The sequence below is a fragment of the Pseudophryne corroboree genome, chromosome 5 (assembly GCF_028390025.1).
Source record: "Pseudophryne corroboree isolate aPseCor3 chromosome 5, aPseCor3.hap2, whole genome shotgun sequence".
Lineage (NCBI taxonomy): Eukaryota > Metazoa > Chordata > Amphibia > Anura > Myobatrachidae > Pseudophryne > Pseudophryne corroboree.
The window spans coordinates 848,272,753-848,299,324 of NC_086448.1; the positions used below are offsets into that span (position 1 = coordinate 848,272,753).

At 50.9% G+C, this 26,572-nt stretch overlaps 1 protein-coding gene across 2 annotated transcripts in view; it reads right to left on the minus strand.

Moving 5' to 3' along the window:
- Nucleotides 1-26,572, minus strand: part of LOC134928687 (chondroitin sulfate glucuronyltransferase-like) — a 59,669-nt gene that overhangs the window by 25,259 nt on the left and 7,838 nt on the right. Inside the window, exon 1 of one of the 2 annotated variants that reach the window (XM_063924681.1) lies at nt 26,431-26,508. The exons of the other annotated variant lie outside the window; for it this stretch is intronic. Coding sequence (XP_063780751.1) covers nt 26,431-26,501 — 71 coding nt within the window. The 5' untranslated portion in view covers nt 26,502-26,508. Of the gene's footprint in view, nt 1-26,430; nt 26,509-26,572 lie in introns of those variants that run through there. 2 annotated transcript variants of the gene reach the window in all.

Consider the following 26,572-nt stretch of genomic DNA (forward strand, 5'->3'; position numbering starts at 1 on the left):
GAAGCCACAGACTGAGAGTTATATAGTGGGAGGAGCAGGGTCCTCAACAGCACAGAGTATATCAGGAGATGAGTGATGTATCAGTGAGGACAGGGCTGCATGTGACAGGGGCAGTGCCATGATGTGAGGAGGGGAATAGAGGCAGCAGGAAGCCACAGACTGAGAGTTATATAGTGGAAGGAGCAGGGTCCTCAGCAGCACAGAGTATATCAGGAGATGAGTGATGCGTCAGTGAGGACAGGGCTGCATGTGACAGGGGCAGTGCCATGATGTGAGGAGGGGAATGGAGGCAGCAGGAAGCCACAGACTGAGAGTTATATAGTGGGAGGAGCAGGGTCCCCCAGCAGCACAGAGTATATCAGGAGATGAGTGATGTGTCAGTGAGGACAGGGCTGCATGTGACAGAGGCAGTGACATGATGTGAGGAGGGGAATGGAGGCAGCAGGAAGCCACAGCCTGAGAGTTATATAGTGGGATGAGCAGGGTCCCCAGCAGCACAGAGTATATCAGGAGATGAGTGATGTGTCAGTGAGGACAGGGCTGCATGTGACAGGGGCAGTGACATGATGTGAGGAGAGGAATGGAGGCTGCAGGAAGCCACAGACAGAGTTATATAGTGGGAGGAGCAGGGTCCCCAGCAGCACAGAGTATATCAGGAGATGAGTGATGCGTCAGTGAGGACAGGGCTGCATGTGACAGGGGCAGTGCCATGATGTGAGGAGGGGAATGGAGGCAGCAGGAAGCCACAGACTGAGAGTTATATAGTGGGAGGAGCAGGGTCCCCCAGCAGCACAGAGTATATCAGGAGATGAGTGATGTGTCAGTGAGGACAGGGCTGCATGTGACAGAGGCAGTGACATGATGTGAGGAGGGGAATGGAGGCAGCAGGAAGTCACAGACTGAGAGTTATATAGTGGGAGGAGCAGGGTCCCCAGCAGCACAGAGTATATCAGGAGATGAGTGATGTATCAGTGAGGACAGGGCTGCATGTGACAGGGGCAGTGACATGATGTGAGGAGAGGAATGGAGGCTGCAGGAAGCCACAGACAGAGTTATATAGTGGGAGGAGCAGGGTCCCCAGCAGCACAGAGTATATCAGGAGATGAGTGATGTATCAGTGAGGACAGGGCTGCATGTGACAGGGGCAGTGCCATGATGTGAGGAGGGGAATGGAGGCAGCAGGAAGCCACAGACTGAGAGTTATATAGTGGGAGGAGCAGGGTCCCCCAGCAGCACAGAGTATATCAGGAGATGAGTGATGTGTCAGTGAGGACAGGGCTGCATGTGACAGAGGCAGTGACATGATGTGAGGAGGGGAATGGAGGCAGCAGGAAGTCACAGACTGAGAGTTATATAGTGGGAGGAGCAGGGTCCCCCAGCAGCACAGAGTATATCAGGAGATGAGTGATGTATCAGTGAGGACAGGGCTGCATGTGACAGGGGCAGTGACATGATGTGAGGAGGGGAATGGAGGCAGCAGGAAGCCACAGACTGAGAGATATATAGTGGAAGGAGCAGGGTCCCCAGCAGCACAGAGTATATCAGGAGATGAGTGATGTATCAGTGAGGACAGGGCTACATGTGACAGGGGCAGTGACATGATGTGAGGAGAGGAATGGAGGCGGCAGGAAGCCACAGACAGAGTTATATAGTGGGAGGAGCAGGGTCCCCAGCAGCACAGAGTATATCAGGAGATGAGTGATGTATCAGTGAGGACAGGGCTGCATGTGACAGGGGCAGTGACATGATGTGAGGGGAATGGAGGCAGCAGGAAGCCACAGACTGAGAGTTATATAGTGGGAGGAGCAGGGTACCCCAGCAGCACAGAGTATATCAGGAGATGAGTGATGTGTCAGTAAGGACAGGGCTGCAGGTGGCAGGGGCAGTGACATGATGTGAGGAGGGGAATGGAGGCAGCAGGAAGCCACAGACTGAGAGTTATATAGTGGGAGGAGCAGGGTCCCCCAGCAGCACAGAGTATATCAGGAGATGAGTGATGTATCAGTGAGGACAGGGCTGCATGTGACAGGGGCAGTGACATGATGTGAGGAGGGGAATGGAGGCAGCAGGAAGCCACAGACAGAGTTATATAGTGGGAGGAGCAGGGTCCCCCAGCAGCACAGAGTATATCAGGAGATGAGTGATGTGTCAGTGAGGACAGGGCTGCATGTGACAGGGGCAGTGACATGATGTGAGGAGAGGAATGGAGGCGGCAGGAAGCCACAGACAGAGTTATATAGTGGGAGGAGCAGGATATCTTTATTATCCCAATGCAATGTGGCTCTGAGCTAGGACACCCCCCTCCCACACCTAAAGGACCCCATACACTAGGGAGATGTATCTCAGGAATGACTTCCATGCAATTTTAGTGCAGCCAGAGAACAACCCTTGCGTGTGGATGATGACACATTTCCAGGAGTTCCTGGCCCTGGTGACACCCTATATTCCCAGGCGGGATACCAAGATGCAGACGGCTATTCCGCCTGAGGAGAGACTGACGGCTACCTTGAGGTATCTGGCTACCGGCCGTTCACTGGAAGATCTAAATTTTGGGACCCTCAGCTCTGCAAAATCACCGGTATTTTAAGGTAAAAGAACAACACAACACACTTGTTTACTTGCCTAGTAAAAAAATTTATTGGAGGAAAAAACATCAGAAAAAGTGCACTACAAATGCCAACATGGCTTAAGTGGTAAAAATTTTTGCTAAAGTAGCATACAAGTCAAAAAGTGCATTTTATTGACAATGTGACATATATTTGCACTGTAGCCAACATGGCTTTCAACAACCATAAATACACAAACTATCATAGTACAGGGATTGGGTAAAAGCCAGAGACGCCCGGAGCCCCCTACGCCACACCGTATCGGATCCCAGGTATTTTGGAGAAAGTAGCGCATATCCCCATACGCCCCGGGTTGTGGGGTCTCCAGCCTGGTGGGGTGTATATGTCTGGGAGAGATTACAGCTTCTCTGTATGGTCTAGGTTGTTCCGCGTTGAATCATGCAGAACAGCTGTAATCTCCCCCTCCCTTTCTCCACAATGACTGCTGTCATATAAACCCCCCCGGCAAAGACACCCCCCGGATGGGAACCTGCAGAACTTTTTCCAAAAAGTGCCCAAGATTAGTGCAGGGGTTCAGGTTCAGTACGGTGCGGCGTTTGAGGATCTGGGCCTGTCTGGTTTTTAGCCACTCCCTGAAATTCCCAATAAATATGGTGCGGTATATATATTCCTAACGTGGGAGGGATATATGGTGTTTTGGTTGCAGATTGGACCCAGAGAATATACACATGCTGTAAAGTGCAGTCAGCGTTCCCGGCCCCACGACTATGCACTTGCAGCATGTGTGTATCCTCCCCTCAAACTCTGCAACCAAAGACCATATATCACCAAACCTCACCATATTTATTAACATATTACATTTACCAAAAAAACTAAAATGCAGCACCCTCAGCCTCCAGCATAGCAGTAACATAAGATCTGGGGAAAATCGGTGGGGGAGTAGGCCCGTCTTCGGCAGAAGGAAGAGGCGTTGAAACGGTGTGTGAAATAGGCTGGAGTTGGGTGGAAGGAATAGGCTGAGAGTGGGTGGGAGGGGTAGGCTGAGATTGGGTGAGAGGGGTAGATTGGGTGGGAGGGGTAGGCTGAGATTGGGTGAGAGGAGTAGATTGGGTGGGAGAGGTAGATTGGGTGGGAGGGGTAGGCTGAGAGTGGGAGGGGTAGGCTGAGAGTGGGTGGGAGAAGTAGACTGGGTGGGAGAGATAGGCTGAGATTGGGTGGGAGGGTTAGGCTGTGGTGGGAGGGGTAGGCTGAGATTGGGTGGGAGGGGTAGATTGGGTGGGAGGGGTAGATTGGGTGGGAGGGGTAGGCTGAGAGTGGGTGGGAGAAGTAGATTGGATGGGAGAGATAGGCTGAGATTGGGTGGGAGGGGTAGGCTATGGTGGGAGGGGTAGGCTGTGGTAGTGCCATATAATCTGAGCTGACTGCGGACCGGTGACCGGTCCCTGTGTCATCACTCAGGCGGCCTCTCCTCATCATAAACACCATCTCATGGGCCAGTCGCTCATAATGTTCAACTTGGTCTAGAGGGGCATCGCGGGTACACCTTGCTATGTATGTTCCCAACTCTGCAAAACGGTCTGGATGATTTGTTAACGCTCTCTTGATTTGCTGGTAGCAAGCAGCTTCCTCCTCATCCTCCTGGGTGTTTTTGTGCTTTTGTCTTCTTCTGCGAGAAGATTGTGGACAGGGGGTAGGAGGAACAGGTGGACTTGTTTGATATGCTGGTGGGGTTTCTGTGGTATCTTCTGGTTCCACCAACACAGAGAAGCTGGGGTGCTGGACATTTCTGGCTCCAAAATTGAAAACTGTGGGGTAAAAAGACAAACGGTGAACATGTGGTAATTTATCATTTGTTTTTTCCCTAGTTCCCTGCAAGTGTTGAAGAGTGGCAAGCCAACGGGCAGGAGTTTGAAACAAGGTGGAATTTCCCTAATGGTGGTGGAGCCATCAATGGGAGACACATCCGCATAAACACACCTGTCGACAGCGGATCAATGTAGAAAAACTACAAGGGGTACTTCAGCATCGTTCTGATGGCAGTGGTCAATGCAAACTACGGGTTTCTCTTCGTTGATGTTGGTAAGAATGGCCGGGCCACAGATGGCTCCAAAAACACTGCCTTTTATGAGACACTTAACTCAAACCAGATTAACTTGACTTCTAGATGAGAAACAACACACGGCCTCAATTTTCAGAACACTCAAGCCAGCATAGGACAATGGTCACAGCAGCAGCACCGGAAGAGGAAGAGGAGGATTCACCTATGCCTTCCCTGCAAGCACCGCCTCTCCTCTCCAAGGTGACTGCTCTTGCAAACCAGGTGAGAGAGAAGTTCCTGGCCTATTTTAATGGCGTACGCGCAGGCAGGAGACTGCAATAAAGTCACGTGCGTGGTGTGTGGTGGATTGGGGGCAATTAAAGTGTCAATGACTAAATACAGATGCGGACTGCGAAGCTTCACCGGTTTCACTCTCTGCTGCGTCTGGCCTTGGGATGGAGGAGAATCCACTCCTTGTTGGGTCTGCCTCATCGAGGAAGGTCATATGGCTATAATACCATAGTGTAGGCGTATAGATTTCGTCAGTGCCTGCCCCGGACCGCTTTGAATCCTCGTGCTTTTTCTGTTCTTTTTTGTAGACTGAGCGGTGGTTGTGCCATCTTTTTTTAACCCACTCCAAATCAGCTGCCACAAAGAATGGCTTGCTAAATTCCACCAGCTCCTCATTGGCGGAAAGGCATTTGGCCTTATTGGAGTAGTCCTTCCACTTGACTTTCCACAAGCATTCCTTGGATTGTACCAGCTCAATGAAGCCAGCGATGAAATCCAAATTTTTCTCAAGAGACATATCTGAAAAAAAGGAGCCAGGCAAAAAAAATTTTTTTATTACTTTGTTATGTAGAAATTTTGTTGTTTATGGTTAATGTTGTTAAAATTTTAAAAAATAAAGTTTGGATGGGAATGTGTCATTAATTAGCACCAACAGGTTAATTAAACGATTTGGCACAACATTAGGAATATGGGCCACAATATGGCTACAGTGTAGGTAATGAGGCCACATAAACCGGATGCACGTGTTGGGGGGTTTGGGGGGAGGTGGGCAGTGTACAGTGATATATACAGTGGTGGACAGTGTGATTGGTGCAGATGCGGGGTACTGGTACTCACTTGCAATCTGATTGGAGGAATCACAAGCAGCAGTGTGCTGTCCCGTTCCGCTGCGATTGGTGCTGCTGGGCGTGTGTGGGAGTGTCCAAGCTGCCAGTCTAGAGACTTCTGTGATGAATCGCATGTGACGGGATCTTAAGTGTTCCAAAGCACTGCGATGTGCACCTATTTCCATGCAATTGCGATAAATATTAAGTGCAGTCCACGTGATCTACGATCACGGGAGCACGCATTGCATCGCAAGAAAAGTACACGCAATTTGACATTTTTCATGCTATCCGTCTCAGGAATTAATCGCAATTGCATGAAACCGTGCAATATCGCACTAGTGTAACTCTCTGCATGTTACCCTGCCCCCTGCAGCGCAGCATAGTAACAGTTTCTGTGGTTGAAAAAAGAAAATTTGTCCGTCGAGTTCAACCTATTTGTGGTCTCCTACTCTGTATTATTTTTAGGACTAATTTTGTCTGATGCTAATATCGGCCGTTGTGTTTATTCCTCTTTTTATAGGAACTATAGTGTGTGATTACGCACCATAACCCTGGATATCCTTATCCAATAGGAATTTATCTAACCCATTCTTAAAGGTGTTGACTGAGTCCGTCATTACAACTCCCTCAGGCAGGGAATTCCAAACACGTATTATCCTTACTGTGAAGAAACCTTTTCGCCTCTGTGTGCGAAATCTCCTCTCCTCTAACCTAAGCAAGTGTCGTGTCCTCTGTGTTGATCTTACCAAAAACGGTCCGGCGCAAGCTCTGTGTATTGCCCCCTTATATATCTGTAAATGTTGATCATGTCCCCTCTTAGTCTCCTCTTTTCCAGTGTAAACATGCCTGGCCTTGCAAGCCTTTCCTCGTATTCCAGCGTCTCCATGCCCTTGATTAGTTTGGTCGCCCGCCTCTGAACCTTTTCTAGCTCCAGGATATCCTTTTTGTAGTAAGGTGCCCAGAATTGTACACAGTATTCAAGATGTGGCCTCACTAGTGATTTATATAACGGGAGTATAACACTCTCATCCCTTGCATCAATTCCCCATTTTATGCATGCCAATACCTTGTTAGCCTTCTTTGCCGCAATCCTACTTTGGGTACTGCTGCTTAGTTTGCTATCTATGAGGACACCTAAGTCCTTTTCCAGTACAGAATCCCCTATATTAATTTAGTGTGTTGGTGTAATTTTTGGTCTTGCCCCAACAGTGCATTACCTTACACTTGTCTGTATAGAATCGCATTCTCCATTTTGCTGCCCATGCTTCCAGTTTAACTAAGTCATTCTGAAGATTCTCAGCATCCCCCTCCATATTTATAACCTTACACAATTTGGTGTTGTCTGCAAAAATAAACACCATGCTCTTTAGATCTACTGCTAGATCGTTAATGAAAATGTTGAACAATAGTGGTCCAAGTACAGACCCTTGTGGCACACCACTTAACACTTCACTGCTCCCTTTTATCCAACCAATTTCTGACCCAAGTGCATATTGTACTCCCTAGCCTCAGTTCTCTTCATTTGTAGATAAGTCTCATGTTAGGTACTGTAGCGAAAGCTTCAGCAAAGTCTAAAAAGATTACATCCACCTCTTTACCCTGATAAAGGTTCGCACTAACTCATAAAAGCCAATTAAGTTAGTTTGACATGATCTATCCTTCACAAACCCATGTTGGTTCCTATTAATAATAAGAATTTACTTACCGATAATTCTATTTCTCATAGTCCGTAGTGGATGCTGGGGACTCCGAAAGGACCATGGGGAATAGCGGCTCCGCAGGAGACTGGGCACAAAGTAAAAGCTTTAGGACTAGCTGGTGTGCACTGGCTCCTCCCCCTATGACCCTCCTCCAAGCCTCAGTTAGGATACTGTGCCCGGACGAGCGTACACAATAAGGAAGGATTTTGAATCCCGGGTAAGACTCATACCAGCCACACCAATCACACCGTATAACTTGTGATCTGAACCCAGTTAACAGCATGATAACAGCGGAGCCTCTGAAAAGATGGCTCACAACAACAATAACCCGATTTTTGTAACAATAACTATGTACAAGTAATGCAGACAATCCGCACTTGGGATGGGCGCCCAGCATCCACTACGGACTATGAGAAATAGAATTATCGGTAAGTAAATTCTTATTTTCTCTAACGTCCTAGTGGATGCTGGGGACTCCGAAAGGACCATGGGGATTATACCAAAGCTCCCAAACGGGCGGGAGAGTGCGGATGACTCTGCAGCACCGAATGAGAGAACTCCAGGTCCTCCTCAGCCAGGGTATCAAATTTGTAGAATTTAGCAAACGTGTTTGCCCCTGACCAAGTAGCTGCTCGGCAAAGTTGTAAAGCCGAGACCCCTCGGGCAGCCGCCCAAGATGAGCCCACTTTCCGTGTGGAATGGGCTTTTACAGATTTTGGCTGTGGCAGGCCTGCCACAGAATGTGCAAGCTGAATTGTACTACAAATCCAACGAGCAATCGTCTGCTTAGAAGCAGGAGCACCCAGCTTGTTGGGTGCATACAGGATAAACAGCGAGTCAGATTTTCTGACTCCAGCCGTCCTGGAAACATATTTTCAGGGCCCTGACTACGTCCAGCAACTTGGAATCCTCCAAGTCCCTAGTAGCCGCAGGCACCACAATAGGTTGGTTTAAGTGAAATGCTGAAACCACCTTAGGGAGAAATTGAGGACGAGTCCTCAATTCTGCCCTGTCCGTATGAAAAATTAGGTAAGGGCTTTTATAGGATAAAGCCGCCAATTCTGATACACGCCTGGCTGAAGCCAGGGCTAACAGCATTACCACTTTCCATGTGAGATATTTCAAGTCCACAGTGGTGAGTGGTTCAAACCAATGTGATTTTAGGAATCCCAACACTACATTGAGATCCCAAGGTGCCACTGGAGGCACAAAAGGAGGCTGTATATGCAGTACTCCCTTGACAAACGTCTGAACTTCAGGAACAGAAGCTAGTTCTTTTTGGAAGAATATCGACAGGGCCGAAATTTGAACCTTAATGGACCCTAATTTGAGGCCCATAGACAGTCCTGTTTGCAGGAAATGCAGGAATCGACCCAGTTGAAATTCCTCCGTAGGGGCCTTCCTGGCCTCGCACCACGCAACATATTTACGCCAAATACGGTGATAATGTTGTACGGTTACATCCTTCCTGGCTTTGATCAGGGTAGGGAGGACTTCATCCGGAATGCCTTTTTCCTTCAGGATCCGGCGTTCAACCGCCATGCCGTCAAACGCAGCCGCGGTAAGTCTTGGAACAGACATGGTCCCTGCTGGAGCAGGTCCTGTCTTAGAGGTAGAGGCCACGGGTCTTCCGTGAGCATCTCTTGAATTTCCGGGTACCAAGTCCTTCTTGGCCAATCCGGAGCCACGAGTATAGTCTTTACTCCTCTCCTTCTTATGATTCTCAGTACTTTTGGTATGAGAGGAAGAGGAGGGAACACATACACTGACCGATACACCCACGGTGTTACCAGAGCGTCCACAGCTATTGCCTGAGGGTCCCTTGACCTGGAGCAATATCTGTCCAGTTTTTTGTTGAGGCGAAACGCCATCATGTCCACCTTTGGTTTTTCCCAACGGTTTACAATCATGTGGAAGACTTCTGGGTGAAGTCCCCACTCCCCCGGGTGAAGATCGTGTCTGCTGAGGAAGTCTGCTTCCCAGTTGTCCACTCCCGGAATGAACACTGCTGACAGTGCTATCACATGATTTTCCGCCCAGCGAAGAATCCTTGCCACTTCCGTCATTGCCCTCCTGCTTCTTGTGCCGCCCTGTCTGTTTACGTGGGCGACTGCCGTGATGTTGTCCGACTGGATCAATACTGGCTGACCCTGAAGCAGAGGCCTTGCCTGACTTAGGGCATTGTAAATGGCCCTTAGTTCCAGGATATTTATGTGAAGTGACGTTTCCATGCTTGACCACAAGCCCTGGAAATTTTTTCCCTGTGTGACTGCTCCCCAGCCTCTCAGGCTGGCATCCGTGGTCACCAGGACCCAATCCTGAATGCCGAATCTGCGGCCCTCTAGGAGATGAGCACTCTGTAACCACCACAGGAGAGACACCCTTGTCCTTGGAGACAGGGTTATCCGCTGATGCATTTGAAGATGCGATCCGGACCATTTGTCTAGCAGATCCAACTGAAAAGTTCTTGCGTGGAATCTGCCGAATGGAATCGCTTCGTAAGAAGCCACCATCTTTCCCAGGACCCTTGTGCACTGATGCACTGACACCTGGCCTGGTCTTAGGAGTTTCCTGACTAGGTCGGATAACTCCCTGGCTTTCTCTTCCGGGAGAAACACCTTTTTCTGTACTGTGTCCAGAATCATCCCTAGGAACAGCAGACGTGTCGTCGGAATCAGCTGCGATTTTGGAATGTTTAGAATCCATCCGTGCTGTCGTAGTACTATTTGAGATAGTGCTACTCCGACCTCTAACTGTTCTCTGGACCGTGCCCTTATCAGGAGATCGTCCAAGTAAGGGATAATTAAGACGCCTTTTCTTCGAAGAAGAATCATCATTTCGGCCATTACCTTGGTAAAGACCCGGGGTGCCGTGGACAATCCAAACGGCAGCGTCTGAAACTGATAGTGACAGTTCTGTACCACAAACCTGAGGTACCCTTGGTGAGAAGGGCAAATTGGGACATGGAGGTAAGCATCCTTGATGTCCAGAGACACCATGTAGTCCCCTTCTTCCAGGTTCGCTATCACTGCTCTGAGCGACTCCATCTTGAACTTGAACCTTTTTATGTAAGTGTTCAAGGCTTACAGATTTAAAATGGGTCTCACCGAGCCGTCCGGCTTCGGTACCACAAACAGCGTGGAGTAATACCCCTTTCCCTGTTGTAGGAGGGGTACCTTGATTATCACTTGCTGGGAATACAGCTTGTGAATGGCTTCCAATACCGCCTCCCTGTCGGGGGTAGACGTTGGTAAAGCAGACTTCAGGAACCGGCGAGGGGGAGACGTCTCGAATTCCAATTTGTACCCCTGAGATACTACCTGCAGGATCCAGGGGTCCACTTGCGAGTGAGCCCACTGCGCGCTGAAATTCTTGAGACGGGCCCCCACCGTGCCTGAGTCCGCTTGTAAGGCCCCAGCGTCATGCTGAGGACTTGGCAGAAGCGGGGGAGGGCTTCTGTTCGTGGGAAGAAGCTGTCTGTTGCAGTCTTTTTCCCCTTCCTCTGCCCCGGGGCAGATATGAGTGGCCTTTTGCCCGCTTGCCCTTATGGGGACGAAAGGACTGAGCCTGAAAAGACGGTATCTTTTTCTGCTGCGAGGTGACTTGGGGTAAAAAGGTGGATTTCCCAGCCGTTGCCGTGGCCACCAGGTCCGATAGACCGCCCCCAAATAACTCCTCCCCTTTATACGGCAATACTTCCATATGCCGTTTGGAATCCGCATCCCCTGACCACTGTCGCGTCCATAATCCTCTTCTGGCAGAAATGGACATCGCACTTACTCTTGATGCCAGAGTGCAAATGTCTCTCTGTGCATCTCGCATATATAGGAATGCATCCTTTAAATGCTCTATAGTCAATAATATATTGTCCCTGTCCAGGGTATCAATATTTTCAGTCAGGGAATCCGACCAAGCCACCCCAGCACTGCACATCCAGGCTGAGGCGATTGCTGGTCGCAGTATAACACCAGTATGAGTGTATATACTTTTAAGGATATTTTCCAGCCTCCTATCTGCTGGCTCCTTAAGGGCGGCCATTTCTGGAGACGGTAACGCCACTTGTTTTGATAAGCGTGTGAGCGCCTTATCCACCCTAGGGGGTGTTTCCCAACGAGCCCTAACCTCTGGTGGGAAGGGATATAGTGCCAATAATTTTTTAGAAATTAGCAGTTTTTTGTCGGGGGTAACCCACGCTTCATCACACACTTCATTCAATTCATCTGATTCAGGAAAAACTACGGGTAGTTTTTTCACACCCCACATAATACCCCTTTTTGTGGTACTTGCAGTATCAGAGATGTGCAAAACCTCCTTCATTGCCGTGATCATGTAACGTGTGGCCCTACTGGAAAATACGTTTGTTTCTTCACCGTCGACACTGGAGTCAGTGTCTGTGTCTGGGTCCGTGTCGACCCACTGAGGTAACGGGGGTTTAATAGCCCCTGACGGTGTTTGAGACGCCTGGACAGGCACTAACTGAGCTGCCGGCTGTCTCATGTCGTCAACAGTTTTCTGTAACGTGCCGACACTGTCACGTAATTCCTTAATTACGGCCATCCATTCAGGTGTCGACTCCCTAGGGGGTGACATCACCATTATAGGCAATTGCTCCGCCTCCACATCATTTTCCTCCTCATACATGTCGACACACACGTACCGACACCCAGCACACACACAGGGAATGCTCTGATAGAGGACAGGACCCACTTAGCCCCTTGGGGAGACAGAGGGAGAGTTTGCCAGCACACACCAGAGCGCTATATATGTATAGGGACAACCTTACAATAAGTGTCTATCCCTTATAGCTGCTTATATCTGTTATTTTGCCAAATAAGTGCCCCCCTCTCTTTTTTAGCCTGTTTCTGTAGTTGCAGGATGCAGGGGAGATTCTGGGAGCCTTCCTACCAGCGGAGCTGTGTGGGAAAAATGGCGCTGTGTGCTGAGGAGATAGGCCCCACCCCCTTCACGGCGGGCTCTTCTCCCGCTTTTTTCTGGAAAACTGGCAGGGGTTAAATACATCCATATAGCCCAGGAGCTATATGTGATGTATTTTTTGCCAAATAAGGTAAATTCATTGCTTCCCAGGACGCCCCCCCCCCAGCGCCCTGCACCCTCAGTGACCGAAGTGTGAAGTGTGCTGAGAGCAATGGCGCACAGCTGCAGTGCTGTGCGCTACCTTATGAAGACAGGAAAGTCTTCTGCCGCCGATTTATGGACCTCTTCTTGCTTCAGCATCTGTAAGGGGGCCGGCGGCGCGGCTCCGGGACCCATCCATGGCTGGGCCTGTGATCGTCCCTCTGGAGCTAATGTCCAGTAGCCTAAGAAGCCCAATCCACTCTGCACGCAGGTGAGTTCGCTTCTTCTCCCCTTAGTCCCTCGATGCAGTGAGCCTGTTGCCAGCAGGTCTCACTGAAAATAAAAAACCTATTTAAACTTTTACTCTAAGCAGCTCAGGAGAGCCACCTAGATTGCACCCTTCTCGTTCGGGCACAAAATCTTAACTGAGGCTTGGAGGAGGGTCATAGGGGGAGGAGCCAGTGCACACCAGCTAGTCCTAAAGCTTTTACTTTGTGCCCAGTCTCCTGCGGAGCCGCTATTCCCCATGGTCCTTTCGGAGTCCCCAGCATCCACTAGGACGTTAGAGAAAACCTTATTGGCTTCAAGGAACTCCTGTATTCTATCCCTTAGTACACCTTCCAGTACTTTCCCCACTATAGATGTAAGACTAACTGGTCTATAATTACCCGGTTCAGATTTACTACCCTTTTTGAATATTGGCACTACTTCCGCTATTCGACAGTCTTTGGGGAACGTGCCTGATGTAAGTGAGTGAGTCATTGAAAATCAAATATAGGGGTCTTGCTAATTCAGAGTGAAGCTCCATAAGAACCCTTGGGTGAATTCCGTCGAGACCAAGTGACTTATTAATCTTCATTTTTTTTAATCGGTCACAGACTACTTCCTCACTTAAATAAGCACTTAGCAGTGCGACATTATCTTTGTTAAGATTGTGTGTTAATCCCTGAATCTGGTCCTCTCTTGTGAAGACCAATGAGCAAAACTCATTTAATTTGCCCGCTATGTCATTCTCGTATTTGATTAAGACTCCCAGTTTGTCCTTTAACACTTAACTGGCATGGTCAGATTTCATGTAACTGCGCCATCCCACCCTGTCCCCCTGTTTTTGACGAGGAGATCCGTTCTGCAGATGTGCATAATATAATGTTTAAATATTTTTAAAAAAGTTTTTCAACCTTATTAAATTAAATAAATTTTAAAAAACAATGTTGTTAATGCTTTTGAAGGGAAAAATCGTCGGTTAAGTGGTTAAAGGGCCTATACTTTCCTTCTTTAATCTTTCGCTGTTGATATATAAAAAAAAAATGGGGTTTGATTTGCTTTCCTTTGCTGCTAGCTTTTCAGTTTCTACTTTAGCCACTCTTATTTCTTTTTTGCATATTTTGTTGCAAACCTTATAGTGCTAGAATGACTCTGCATTCTCGTCTGATTTTAATTTTTTGAATGCTCGCTTTTTTTGCTCATTCGTTCCTTAATCTTTTTGTTAATCCACATTGGTTTGGAATTTTTAATCCTTTGTTTGCTGCCCATGGGAATAAATTTGTGAGTTTTATGAACGAGCAGTGATTTTAATACATCCCATTTCTCCGTAGTATTTTTTCCTTGAAACTAAATTTCCCATTCAATCTCCCTTAAGGCTTCCCTCATAATGTCAAAGTTTAGAGTCCTAGTTGAGCCAGTATAGGACTGCTTATGAAAACGGATATTGAATGTGACCATATTGTGGTCGCTGTTTCCCATGGGCTCCACTACTATAATATTTGATATCAATTCCCCATTGTTAGTTAATACCAGGTGTAAGATTGCATTGTACCTAGTTGGTTTCTCGATTAATTGAAGTAGTTTTCATTTATTGTGTTTAAAAACCTATTACACCTAGCAGTATTACATGAGTCATTTATCCAATTAATCTCTGGATAGTTAAAATCTCCCATCACTATTACATTTCCTAATCCTGCCACTTTTTCTATTTGCATCAGTAACATTTCCTCATCAGACACATTAATACCAAGTGGCTTGTAGCATATCGCTATTAGTATCTTTTTAGTTCCCTTTCCTCCGCTTGCAATTTCTACCCATAACGTCTCAATAGTATTTACAGTCCCCTCGTGAATATCTTCCTGTATAAATGGCTTTACATAAAGACATACCCTGCCACCCCGTTTAATCTGTCTCTCCTGAACAGCGTATAACCCCAGAAATTAACTGTCCAATCATGAGATGCGTCCCGCCAAGTTTCAGCAATATCTATAATATCATACTGTTGTCTTCCTGCAAGGATTTCTAGTTCCCCCTTTTTACCTGTAAGGCTTCTAGCATACATACAGGTAAGATAAGTATTCCCTCTTATGCTAGGAACATCATTTCCTATATGTAATATTGGTGATCCATAATCATCGTTAGTTAGTGTTTTGACAATACCTTTTGTAATACCCTTGTTAGTACCCATGATAATACCCTTGCCAACTGCTCTTTCCCTCCCCCCTTCTCCACCCCCATTCAGCTTACTGCCGCCATCCCCACTATTCTCACTGCATGACCCATAGTTTCTAACAAAACCCTCCCCCCCAGGCACCTAGTTTAAAAACTTCTCCAACCTTATAACCATCCTTCCCCCCAGCACCGCTGCCCCCTCCTCATTCAGGTGTACTCCATCATGACAAAAAAGATGGCGCCTGTGACCGGAGATCCCCCCCGCCCACATGGACAATGGCGGCCGTGGCACTGCAGTGGTTAACCAGCAGTGCCCGGCGCCATATGGACTGATCAATAGGCGCTTGGCGCCACTTTCGAACGTACCTGGGCGCTAGGCGCCATCTTTAAATTGTATAAGCGCAGTGTGTCTAACAATGTTTAAAAGAGTTAATTTTATTGCAGTGCCGTGGTCCCGCACCTCTCCAACGACAGCGGCAGTGAGTACAGCCCCCCGGCGCGCTGACATGTGTGTGCGCGCCGGGGGAGAAGGGGGAACCGCTGCAGCCAGGAGATCAGTTCCCGCTGCAGCGTGCAGAGTGTGTGCTGCCGTAGGGCCGAGCGCTCCGCTCCTGGCGCCTCAGCATGATGGAGGTTGCCAGCCGCAGCATCCGATTGGGCTAGCCGGCCCCCTATGCAGCAGAGGTGTATGCAGGGAACTGGATGCTGGGGACCAAGAACTATGCTCTTGGCGCCTCGGCGCTCCATGGGCACAGAGAGCCGTGGTGGCCAGGACGAGCGTCCCGAGCCGACGGGCTATCAGAAGGGGGGTGCACCGCCCAGTGCGGCGAGGCCACCAAGTGAGTGCCGCACTGGGGGTACAGGGTGAGCCACCTCCCTGGACCCCAGTGGCAGGCCTTGCACAGGAGGATGGGGGAATCCAGCACAGAGAGTGAGAGCCCTAGCGGCCAGGCTGCAGGGCCAAGGGAGCCCAGCGCTGACCACAGTACAAATTAAACAATATTGTAAAAATCTTGTATGATGTGGAGCACTGAGCTGCGGATAGCAGATCCCCCAGCTGCAGTGCCTGAGTCTGTGGAGCCTGTGCAGGCCACAGGCTCAGTGTATATTTAAAGAAACATGTACAGCGTATTTAAATGTGTTTTAAAGGAAAATGCACTTACTGGTTGTTGTGTCCCAGGTGGGGGGAATCCATGACTGTGCAGGCTGATGGATTCCCTCAGACCTTTTCCCCCAAAACAGAATGCTTTCTGCTCCAGCCTCAAACTTAAAAGTAGCATGGGAAGAGAGAGAGGAAAAGCTCAGTTTTCCACCAAGCTGAGTGGTTTTCTGGAGCTCCACAGAGACCGCCTTTTGTGAGCAGGAAACCCTGACCGGTGAGCTAGGACCAGCTTTGGAGCCAGAATTCAGGCTGAAGATAGTGTGCTGAATCCCAGCCAGATTCCTGGAAGTTTCGGTGGGAAAACTTCCCCCAGTGCAGACTGAACATCCCCGGGGTGGATCCAGATCCTCCAGGATGGGACGGTCAAAGGAGGGTGACAACTCCCCACTGTCCATAGAGAACAATAGTAGCTGTGCATGTGACCATGGCATGCACAGCCCATGGGTAAATATTGATTCGTTGTAAACCATAGGGCGGACTTACCCCCTGTGGTATTGAGAACTATTGCAAATAAACATAATTTGCCTCAAGACGACCGCTTCATCTTGTGATCTGTAGGGCTAGGCGAAACCTAGCTCAATTTTCCGGCTGTCCAGGGTGTAATAAGCGTCTCCAAGCTCCGCTTCCAGCCAGCTACCATGTAGAGCCTAGTCAAGCGACTATTGGGGATTCGTCAACACCACACAGGTGTGGTAAGGCGGTGTGCAGACGCATACAGAGTAGAACCGTGGTTCAAGGCGCCGCGACAGGTTAGGAGTTTGGTGGTGGCAGCGTAGAACCCACCCACTGCGCAGTGGGTGGAGTCAGTAACAGGCGGTTACTGACAGAAAGCGGGAATCCTCTTTGTGGCCAGGTCCCATGTGACCTAAACATCCATTCTGTGTACTGGGGACGGGACGCGAAAGTGGTGAGGGCTTTCGTACGAGCACAGAACTTGGTGGCATAGCGGTGGGATAATCCCAGGTGGCTTTTCGGTCACCCGATTGGAGAAGCCGAATTACTCAGGAGAGGAGTAACTGCAGCGCAGGAGAACGCACAAGATAGCGGACTTCGGCAGAATGTCCAAGGATGATTTGGAAATCGTGTGTCGGGATAAGCGTATGCAGATCCCTTACAACGTGTCCAAAAGCTTGGAGGAGTCAAGTCGGGTAGAGGTAGAGAGCGCTGAGAGCGTCAGCATCGAAAAGCACAGCCCAACAGTGGACCTTCGTATGGACCTGGTGAGACCAACAAGCCCTGCCCCCTCGTGCAGCAGCCATGTTTCTCAACATTCCCTAGCAGGGCCAGGATCCCAACATCCCTGGGGGGGAGGGGGGGCGGCAAGGATAGCCTAGCGGATTGGCTAGTGGAATTGGGGAAAAGGGCAACGGAGCAAGAGCGCTTGATCATCATCAAGATGTGGTGTGATGAGCGGGCACCACAGGCCGTGGTACCCCGGGAGCCGTTGTCCGCTGCTGCACACAGATCGGGACGCATTCAGTTTGCCACGTTTGCAGACAGTGATAAGGACATTGATGGACATTTGCAAGTTTTTGAAAGGACTTGCAAACTACATTATTTACCCAAGTCGGAGTGGGTGAGACACCTTGTGCTCACTCTGCATGGAAAGGCCTTGGAGGCCTATGAGGAATGGCCACGGAGGACTGTGGGGATTACGAAGAAGTCACAAAGGCCCTCCTCCAGCGATTCTTCATTACTCCAGAGTCGTACAGGAAGAAATTTCGGGACTTGCCCAATAATCCTAGCAGCACCCATGAGCAGTCCGCCACCAAGCTGCGGCAGTACGTGGTGAAGTGGGTGAAGGATTCTGAAGCCACTACATGGGACGCACTGATTGACCTGATCTGCAGGGAGCAGTTCTACAGCAGGTGCATCCCAGATGTGAAGGAGTGGGTGCTAGACCGGAAGCCGCCCAGCTAGCAGATAAGTATGTGGCAATTTGGCCACATGAGAAGAAACGCCCAAGCAGCAGCCAGCCCCAAAAGACTGTACCACCAGGGGGACATCCCTCTTCAGCTCATCACCCCCCAAAGCAAGCATCTTCCAGGTGCTTTTGGCCAGCAACCGCCCCGTAGTGCCCCTGCTAGCAGTCAGAGGCCACCGGAGCCACGCCTGGACAAAAAGTGCTACGGCTGTGGGAAAACTGTCCTGCATCCCAAGCACCCCAGACTCGTGCCCCAAATCCGAGTGCTGGAGCCCAGATTGCTTGCTTAACCCGTGGAGATGAGCCTTCAGAGACTGTACCCCCTCCAGTCAGTCCAATGGAGTGTGGCGAGGAACAGGTGGACTCTGCGGAGAACCACCTGCATGGCTAAGAAGCCCCCACAAAATATGTGGCAGCACCTGCAGCTGGTCCAAGTGGGGCCTCTGCAGGGCCAAAGCTTAAGAGACTCTGGGGCCTCATCACTGTTGTGAGCCCCCACCTTGTCGATCCTGCTGCAGTACTGCAGGGTTGCACTGCAAAAGTTACAGTGGCCGATGGGTTAGAGCGAGAAGTGCCCATGGCCAGAATCTACCTCGACTGGGGAGCTGGACAAGAGCTACGAGATGTTGCCGTGATGGATGGCCTCCCAACTGATGTCGTCTTGGGGAATGATCTTGGTGGAGGAATCGTTACCGCCTTTACGAACGCCATCACCTGGAGTCAAGCGGCCAGACTACAGTCGTCATCGTCTCTGCCAGCGCAGCCCAGCGGTACTGGCCACAGCAGCCAGATCAGCACATATGCCCAACCTGCCCTTTACCTCTGATGGGCCTATGTCCCCTAGCAATGCAGAGGATGTCGGTTCCAGTTTGTTGAATCCTGTGTGGGTGCCCAGTGATGCTCTTGTCCCTAGTGGTTTGCCAACTCCGGCGGTGAGTATGAGCGACCACAGTGACCCTACCATTACTGACCCCAACCTTCCCCCAGTAGAGTGTTCAGACTTAGGAGAAAGTGGCAGGAGTTTAGGGAAGCTCAACTCTCTGACCCATCCCTGGAAGGTATGAGGTGCTAAGATCGCAGCGGCCTTGCTGGGATGGGGGCAGGGAGTGTGACCTGGTGGAAAGGGTTACTGTACTGGGTAGCCAAGGTAGAAGGGGATAGGCCAGTGTGGGAGAAAGTTCAACTGGTAGTTTCCAGGAGATTTCGGGCGCAACCGATGTCAGTTGCGCATGAAATCCCTTTGGCGGGACACCAGGGAAGGGACCAAACACTGAGGCGCCTGACACAGAACTTTTTCTGGCCCGGAGTGTCAGAAGACGTCTGGATCTACTGTAAATCCTGTGATGTGTGCCAACGGCTTGCTCGCCCCAGCGCTCAAGCTCCCCTGAGGTCCTTACCAATAGCCAGGGAACCTTTCCAACGAGTGGCCGTGGACATAGTAGGTCCCCTTCCTGTGCCCAGTAGATCGGGGAAGAGATACATCCTCACCGTGGGGGATTATGCTACCCGATACCCAGAGGCTGTGGCTCTGTCCGCCATCACTGCGGAAAAGGTAGTGGATGACTGCTAGGCATATTTAGTAGAGTAGGGTTCCCCAGTGACATCCTGACTGATCAAGGGACACAGTTCATGAGTGATCTGGTCCAGTGTCTCTGGGCGAAAAGTGGAGTGCAGCAACTCTGCAGTGCCCCTATCATCCTCAGACTAACGGACTTTGCGAGAGATTTAATGGCACTCTGAAGCAGATGCTACGGGCATTTGTGACTTTGGGGGGGGGGGGGGGGGACTGGGAGCGATTCCTGTCGCAACTCCTGTTTGCGTATCGGGAGGTGCCCCAGGAATCAACTGGATTCACGCTATTCGAGTTACCATATGGCCGCAGAGTCCGTGGACCTCTTGACCTGTTCACGGAGTCTTGGGAGGGGGAGCTGACCCACCAGGAGGAGTCCGTGGTGGAGTACGTGTTGAATCTCAGAGGTCAGTTAGATAATCTCATGGGGCTAGCGCAAGCGAATCTCTCAGAAGCACAGACCAAGCAAAAGACTTGGTATGACCAGGGCGCGCGTGCCCGGGTCTTCGGAGTAGGGCAGAAGATGCTGGTTCTGGTTCCCACACGTCAGAACAAGCTCAAGGCTGCCTGGGCGGGGTCGTACACGGTCGCAAAACGCCTAAGTGACATCACCTATGTGTTGTCATTTGACAGCGATGGTTGGAGGCAGCGTACCTACCATATAAACATGCTAAAGGTATACCACAAGCATGTGGAGTCAATAGCCGCTGTGTGCTGCCTGACAATGGAGGAACCAGGAAAAGATCCTATTCCTGACCTCCTCGCGGATGCCGAGGGAGGTGTAGAAGAAGTAAGCTGGAGTCAGTGATGCAGTCGTTTGAGACCCAGTTCAGCAGGAAGCCCGGCCTGACTTCCCTACGTGCCCATCACGTAGACACTGGTGAGCATAGGCCGATTCGGAAACCTGCGCATCGGGTTTCACCAGAGGTAGCAGGCGAGTATCTACCAAGAGGGAGCAGCTGGAGTCAGTGCTGCAGTCCTTTGAGGCCCAGTTCAGCAGGAAGCTCGGCCTGACTTCCCTAAGTGCCCATCACGTAGACACTGATGAGCATAGGCCAATTCGGCAACCCGCGTATCGGGTCTCACCAAAGGCGCAGGCGAGTATCTACCAAGAGGTGCAGGAGATGTTAGTGCTAGGCGTAATAACGCGTTCCAACAGTCCCTGGGCCGCCTCCGTTGTACTGATTCCGAAGAAGGCAAGAAGGACTGGACAACCAGGTTCTGCGTAGACTACCGCAGGTGGAACGAAGTGACCAAATCTGACACCTATCCCCTACTCCGCATTGATTCACTGTTAGACGAGTTGGCCGGCGCAAAATACACCTCTACGTTTGACCTGAGCAAGGGTATTGGCAGATACCAATGACCCCCGAGGATCAGGAACGGTCCGCCTTCATCACCTCCTTTGGCTTGAGTTCAAAACCATGCCATTTGGGATGAAGAATATGCCAGCCACCTTCCAGAGCGTGGTCGATTACCTGCTGAAGGGGTTTAGAGATTTCACCCAGGCCTACTTGGATGACATTGCTGTCTTCAGCCGAACCTGGGAAGATCACCTGAGGCACGTGGGGTTGGTGTTAGAGAGGATTCTGTGGGCAGGTCTGACAAGTTCCAAATGGGGATGTCAGAGGTGCAGTACCTGGGACACCGTGTAAGGTGAGGTAAGGTGAAGCCTGAACCAGCGAAGGTGGAGGCAATCCGAGACTGGCCCCGGCCCACAACCCAGAGACAGGTCCTGGCTTTCTTAGGGATCGCAGGGTACTACAGACGTTTTGTCCCTGACTTTAGTTCCGTGGCCAAACCCCTGACTGATCTGACTGACTAAGAAGAAACTCCCCAAGATAGTTGACTGGACGACCGCATGTGAGTTGGCATTCCAGTCGTTGAAAACCGCTCTAGTACAAGCCCCAGTACTGATGGCGCCGGACTATAGTAAAAACTTTGTTGTACAGATTGATGCGTCACAGTACGGACTCGGGGCAGTACTGAGCCAGGAGGGTCCGGATGGACAGGAGCACCCTGTGGCCTATTTGAGCAGAAAGCTGCTACCACGGGAGGTGGGGTATGCCACAATTGAAAAGGAGTGTTTGGCTATTGTTAGGGCTGTGAAGAAGCTTCAGCCCTATATGTATGGCCGCCATTTTATGGTGGTAACGGACCACAATCCATTACGGTGGCTCCAGCACACCACGGGGGAAAACGGCAGACTGTTGCTCTTCAGGTTTATAACTTTCATATTATCCACAAGCAAGGCAAGGCTCATAGCAATGCGGATGGACTGTCACGTCAGGAGGAGCCTGAACCCCCAAAGAACTCCCAGTAACCCCAATCAGGACTGCGAGGCCAGGGACCAAATCGTTGGGACAGGGTCCCTGGTTAACCCACTGGAATGGGGGGGGGGGGGGGGGGGGGGGGAGTGTGGCTGGAGACCCCTTTCTGCCCACATGGACAGTGGTGGCCGTGGCACTGCAGGGGATAACCAGCAGTGCCCGGCGCCATATGAACTGAACAATAGGCGCTTGGCGCCACTTTCAAATGTACCTGGGAGCTAGGCGCCATCTTTAAATTGTATAGGCGCCAGTGCCGAGTGTCTAACAATGTTTAAAAAAGTAATTTTATTGCAGCGCCGCGGTCCCAGACCTCTCCAGCGACCGCAGCAGTGAGTACAGCACCCCGGCGCGCTGACCTGTGTGTGCGCGCCGGGGGAGAAGGGGGAACCGCTTCAGCCGGGAGATCAGCTCCCGCTGCAGCGCACACAGAGAGCGGTGGCGGCCAGAACGAGCGTCACGAGCTGTCGGACTATCAGAAGGGAAATGCGCTGCACAGTGCGGCGAGGCCACCAAGTTAGTGCCGCACTGGGGGTACAGGGTGAGCCACCTCCCTGGACCCCAGTGGCAGGCATTGCACAGGCAGGCTGGAGGATGGGGGAAGCCAGCCCCCATACCTCCAGCACTGAGAGAGAGCCCTAGCAGCCAGGCTGCAGGGCTAAGGGACCCCAGCGCTGAGCGCAGTACAAATAAAACAAAGCAATGCTTCCACATGTATTAATATATAGTGTATGATGTGAAGCACTGAGCTGCGGATAGCAGATCCCCCAGCTGCAGTGTCTGGGTATGTGGAGCCTGTGCAGGGCACAGGCTCAGTGTATATTTAAAGAAACATGTACAGTGTATTTTAATGTGTTTTAAAGGAAAATGCACTCACTGGTTGTTGTGTCCCAGGAGGAGGGAATCCATGGCAGTGCAGGCTGATGGATTCCCCCAGACCTTTTCCTCAAAAATGGAATGCTTTCTCCTCCAGCCTCAGACTTAAAAGTATCATGGGAAGAGAGAGGAAAAGCTCAGTTTTCCAACAAGCTGAGTGGTTTTCTGGAGCTCCATAGAGATCACCCGTGGTGGGCAGGAAACCCTGACCGGGGATCTAGGCTGCCCAGCTCTGGAGCCCGAATTCAGGCTGCAGACAGTGGGCTAGGTCCCGGGCAGATTCCTGGAAGTAAGTTTCGGTGGGAAAACTTTACCCAGTGCAGACTGAACGTCAGCGGGGTGGATCCAGACCCTCCAGGATAGGACGGCCAAAGGAGAGTGACCACTCCCCACTGTCCATAGAGGACAAGGCTAGCTGTGCATGTGACCAAGGCATGCACAGCCCATGGGTAAACATTGATTGGTTGTAAACCACAGGGCGGACTTACCCCCTGTGGTATTGTGTATTGGAGTAGGATAAAAGGAGGGCAGTTGCCTTGCCCCATGAAAGGTGTATTCTACCAACTACTTTCTGCTGGAACATCTTGCTGTATTGCTGTTGCCCCTAGCAATAGGGAAGAGTTTTCTTTAGAACTATTGCAAATAAACATCATTTGCCTCAAGACGACCGCTTCATCTTGTGACCTGCAGGGCTAGGCGAAACATAGCCCCATTCACCGGCTCTCCAGGGTGTAACCAGCGTCTCCAAGCTCCACCTCCAGCCAGCTACCGGGTAGAGCCTAGTCAAGCAACTAGTGGGGATTCGTCAACACCACACAGGTGTGGTAAGGCGGCGTGCTGACGCATACAGAGCAAAACCGTGGTTCCAGACGCCAAGGCAGGTTAGGAGTTTGGTGGTGGCAGCGTAGAACCCGCCCACAGCGCAGTGGGTGGAGTCAGTAACAGGCGGTTACTGACAGGAAGCGGGAAACCTTTGTGGCCAGGTCCGGCGTGACCTAAACATCCATTCTGTGTACTGGGAACAGGACGCGAAAGCGGTGAGGGCTTTCGTACGGGACCGTCTGGTCACAGCGCCTGACTGAGAAGTCCGCCCAGTGTTCCAGGAACACAAACCCCTGTTTTCTACACCAGTCCCTAAGCCACACATTTACCTCCCTAATCTCCCTCTGCCTCCCTGGACTAGCGTGTGGCACTGGTAATATTTCAGAGAATATTACCTTAGATGTCTTTGCCTTAAGTTTCTGGCCTAAGTCCCTATAGTCTTTCTTAAGTACATCCCACCTACCACTAACTTTGTCACTGGTGCCAACATGCACCAAGACCGCCGGGTCATTCCCAGCCCCTCCAAACAATCTTTCTGCCCGGTCCGCGATGGCGTTACTCAGGTGCTCAGTTACTGGCTGCATCTGCATGTAGCCCACACATGCTGGGCAGCTTTACTCTCACACTGCAATGTAGCTCTGAGCTAGGACACACCACTCCCACACCTAACTCTCTGCACATGTTACATCTGCCCCCTGCAGTGCAGCATGGTGTTACCCAGGTGCTCAGTTACTGGCTGCTTCTGCATGTAGCCCACACATGCTGGGCAGCTTTACTCTCACACTGCAATGCAGCTCTGAGCTAGGACACGCCCCTCCCACACCAAACTCTCTGCACATGTTACATCTGCCCCCTGCAGTGCAGCATGGTGTTATCCAGGTGCTCAGTTACTGGCTGCTTCTGCATGTAGCCCACACATGCTGGGCAGCTTTATTCTCACACTGCAATGTAGATCTGAGCTAGGACACGCCCCTCCCACACCAAACTCTCTGCACATGTTACATCTGCCCCCTGCAGTGCAGCATGGTGTTACCCAGGTGCTCAGTTACTGGCTGCTTCTGCATGTAGCCCACACATGCTGGGCAGCTTTATTCGCACACTGCAATGTAGCTCTGAGCTAGGACACGCCCCTCCTACACCTAACTCTCTGCACATGTTACATCTGCCCCCTGCAGTGCAGCATGGTGTTACCCAGGTGCCCAGTTACTGGCTGCTTCTGCATGTAGCCCACACATGCTGGGCAGCTTTATTCTCACACTGCAATGTAGCTCTGAGCTAGGACACACCCCTCCCACACCTAACTCTCTGCACATGTTACATCTGCCCCCTGCAGTGCGGCATGGTGTTACCCAGGTGCTCAGTTACTGGCTGCTTCTGCATGTAGCCCACACATGCTGGGCAGCTTTATTCTCACACTGCAATGTAGCTCTGAGCTAGGACATGCCCCTTCCACACCTAGCTCTCTGCACATGTTACATCTGCCCCCTGCAGTGCAGCATGGTGTTACCCAGGTGCCCAGTTACTGGCTGCTTCTGCATGTAGCCCACACATGCTGGGCAGCTTTATTCTCACACTGCAATGTAGCTCTGAGCTAGGACACTCCCCTCCAACACCTAACTCTCTGCACATGTTACATCTGCCCACCTGGGCAGCGGCTGTATTGGTAGAGGGAGCGTATGCATGCCGCCCACTACCTCATGCTATGTCTCGAAATGCAGCCTGCATTACAAATGCATTGCGGGCAAAGAGGTAAGAGGACCCATCTGTAGGACGCGCCCCTTCCACACTTACCTCTGTGCACCTCTTACATCTGCCCCTCCCCCTGCAGTGCAGCATGGTGTCACCCAGTTGCTTAGGTTACTGCCTGTTCTTTGCATACATACACATATGCACACACGTGTGCACTATACATCACAGAACTGGACAAGTCTACAGACAAACCTTAGCTCTGTGTCAGTGAGACATTCCACACACACCTGGACACATATAGCGGAACGTTCTCCACACAAACACCCGGACACGCATAGCGGAACGTTCTCCACACGCACACCCGGACACGCATAGCGGAACGTTCTCCACACACACACCCGGACACGCATAGCGGAACGTTCTCCACACACACACCCGGACACGCATAGCGGAACGTTCTCCACACAAACACCCGGACACGCATAGCGGAACGTTCTCCACACACACACCCGGACACGCATAGCGGAACGTTCTCCACACACACACCCGGACACGCATAGCGGAACGTTCTCCACACACACACCTGGACACGCATAGCGGAACGTTCTCCACACACACACCCGGACACGCATAGCGGAACGTTCTCCACACACACACACCCGGACACGCATAGCAGAACGTTCTCCACACACACACCCGGACACGCATAGCGGAACGTTCTCCACACAAACATCCGGACACGCATAGCGGAACGTTCTCCACACACACCCGGACACGCATAGCGGAACGTTCTCCACACACACACCCGGACACGTATAGCGGAACGTTCTCCACACACACCCGGACACGCATAGCGGAACGTTCTCCACACACACACCCGGACACGCATAGCGGAACGTTCTCCACACACACACACACACACACACATAGCGGAACGTTCTCCACACACACCTGGACACATAGCGGAACGTTCTCCACACACACCTGGACACATAGCGGAACGTTCTCCACACACACACCTGGACACATAGCGGAACGTTCTCCACACACACCCGGACACATAGCGGAACGTCCTCCAGCTATCACCTGACATATAAAGCACATTGCATGTCTGGCGGTACGCACCTCAGCACCTTCTTGTGGGGGACGTGCGGCTTGCGGATGAAGGGAATTATTCGGGGCTTTAGGTCACTCATTTGTGATTTCAGCGGAACGTTCTCCACACACCTGGACACACAGCGGAACGTTCTCCACACACACCTGGACA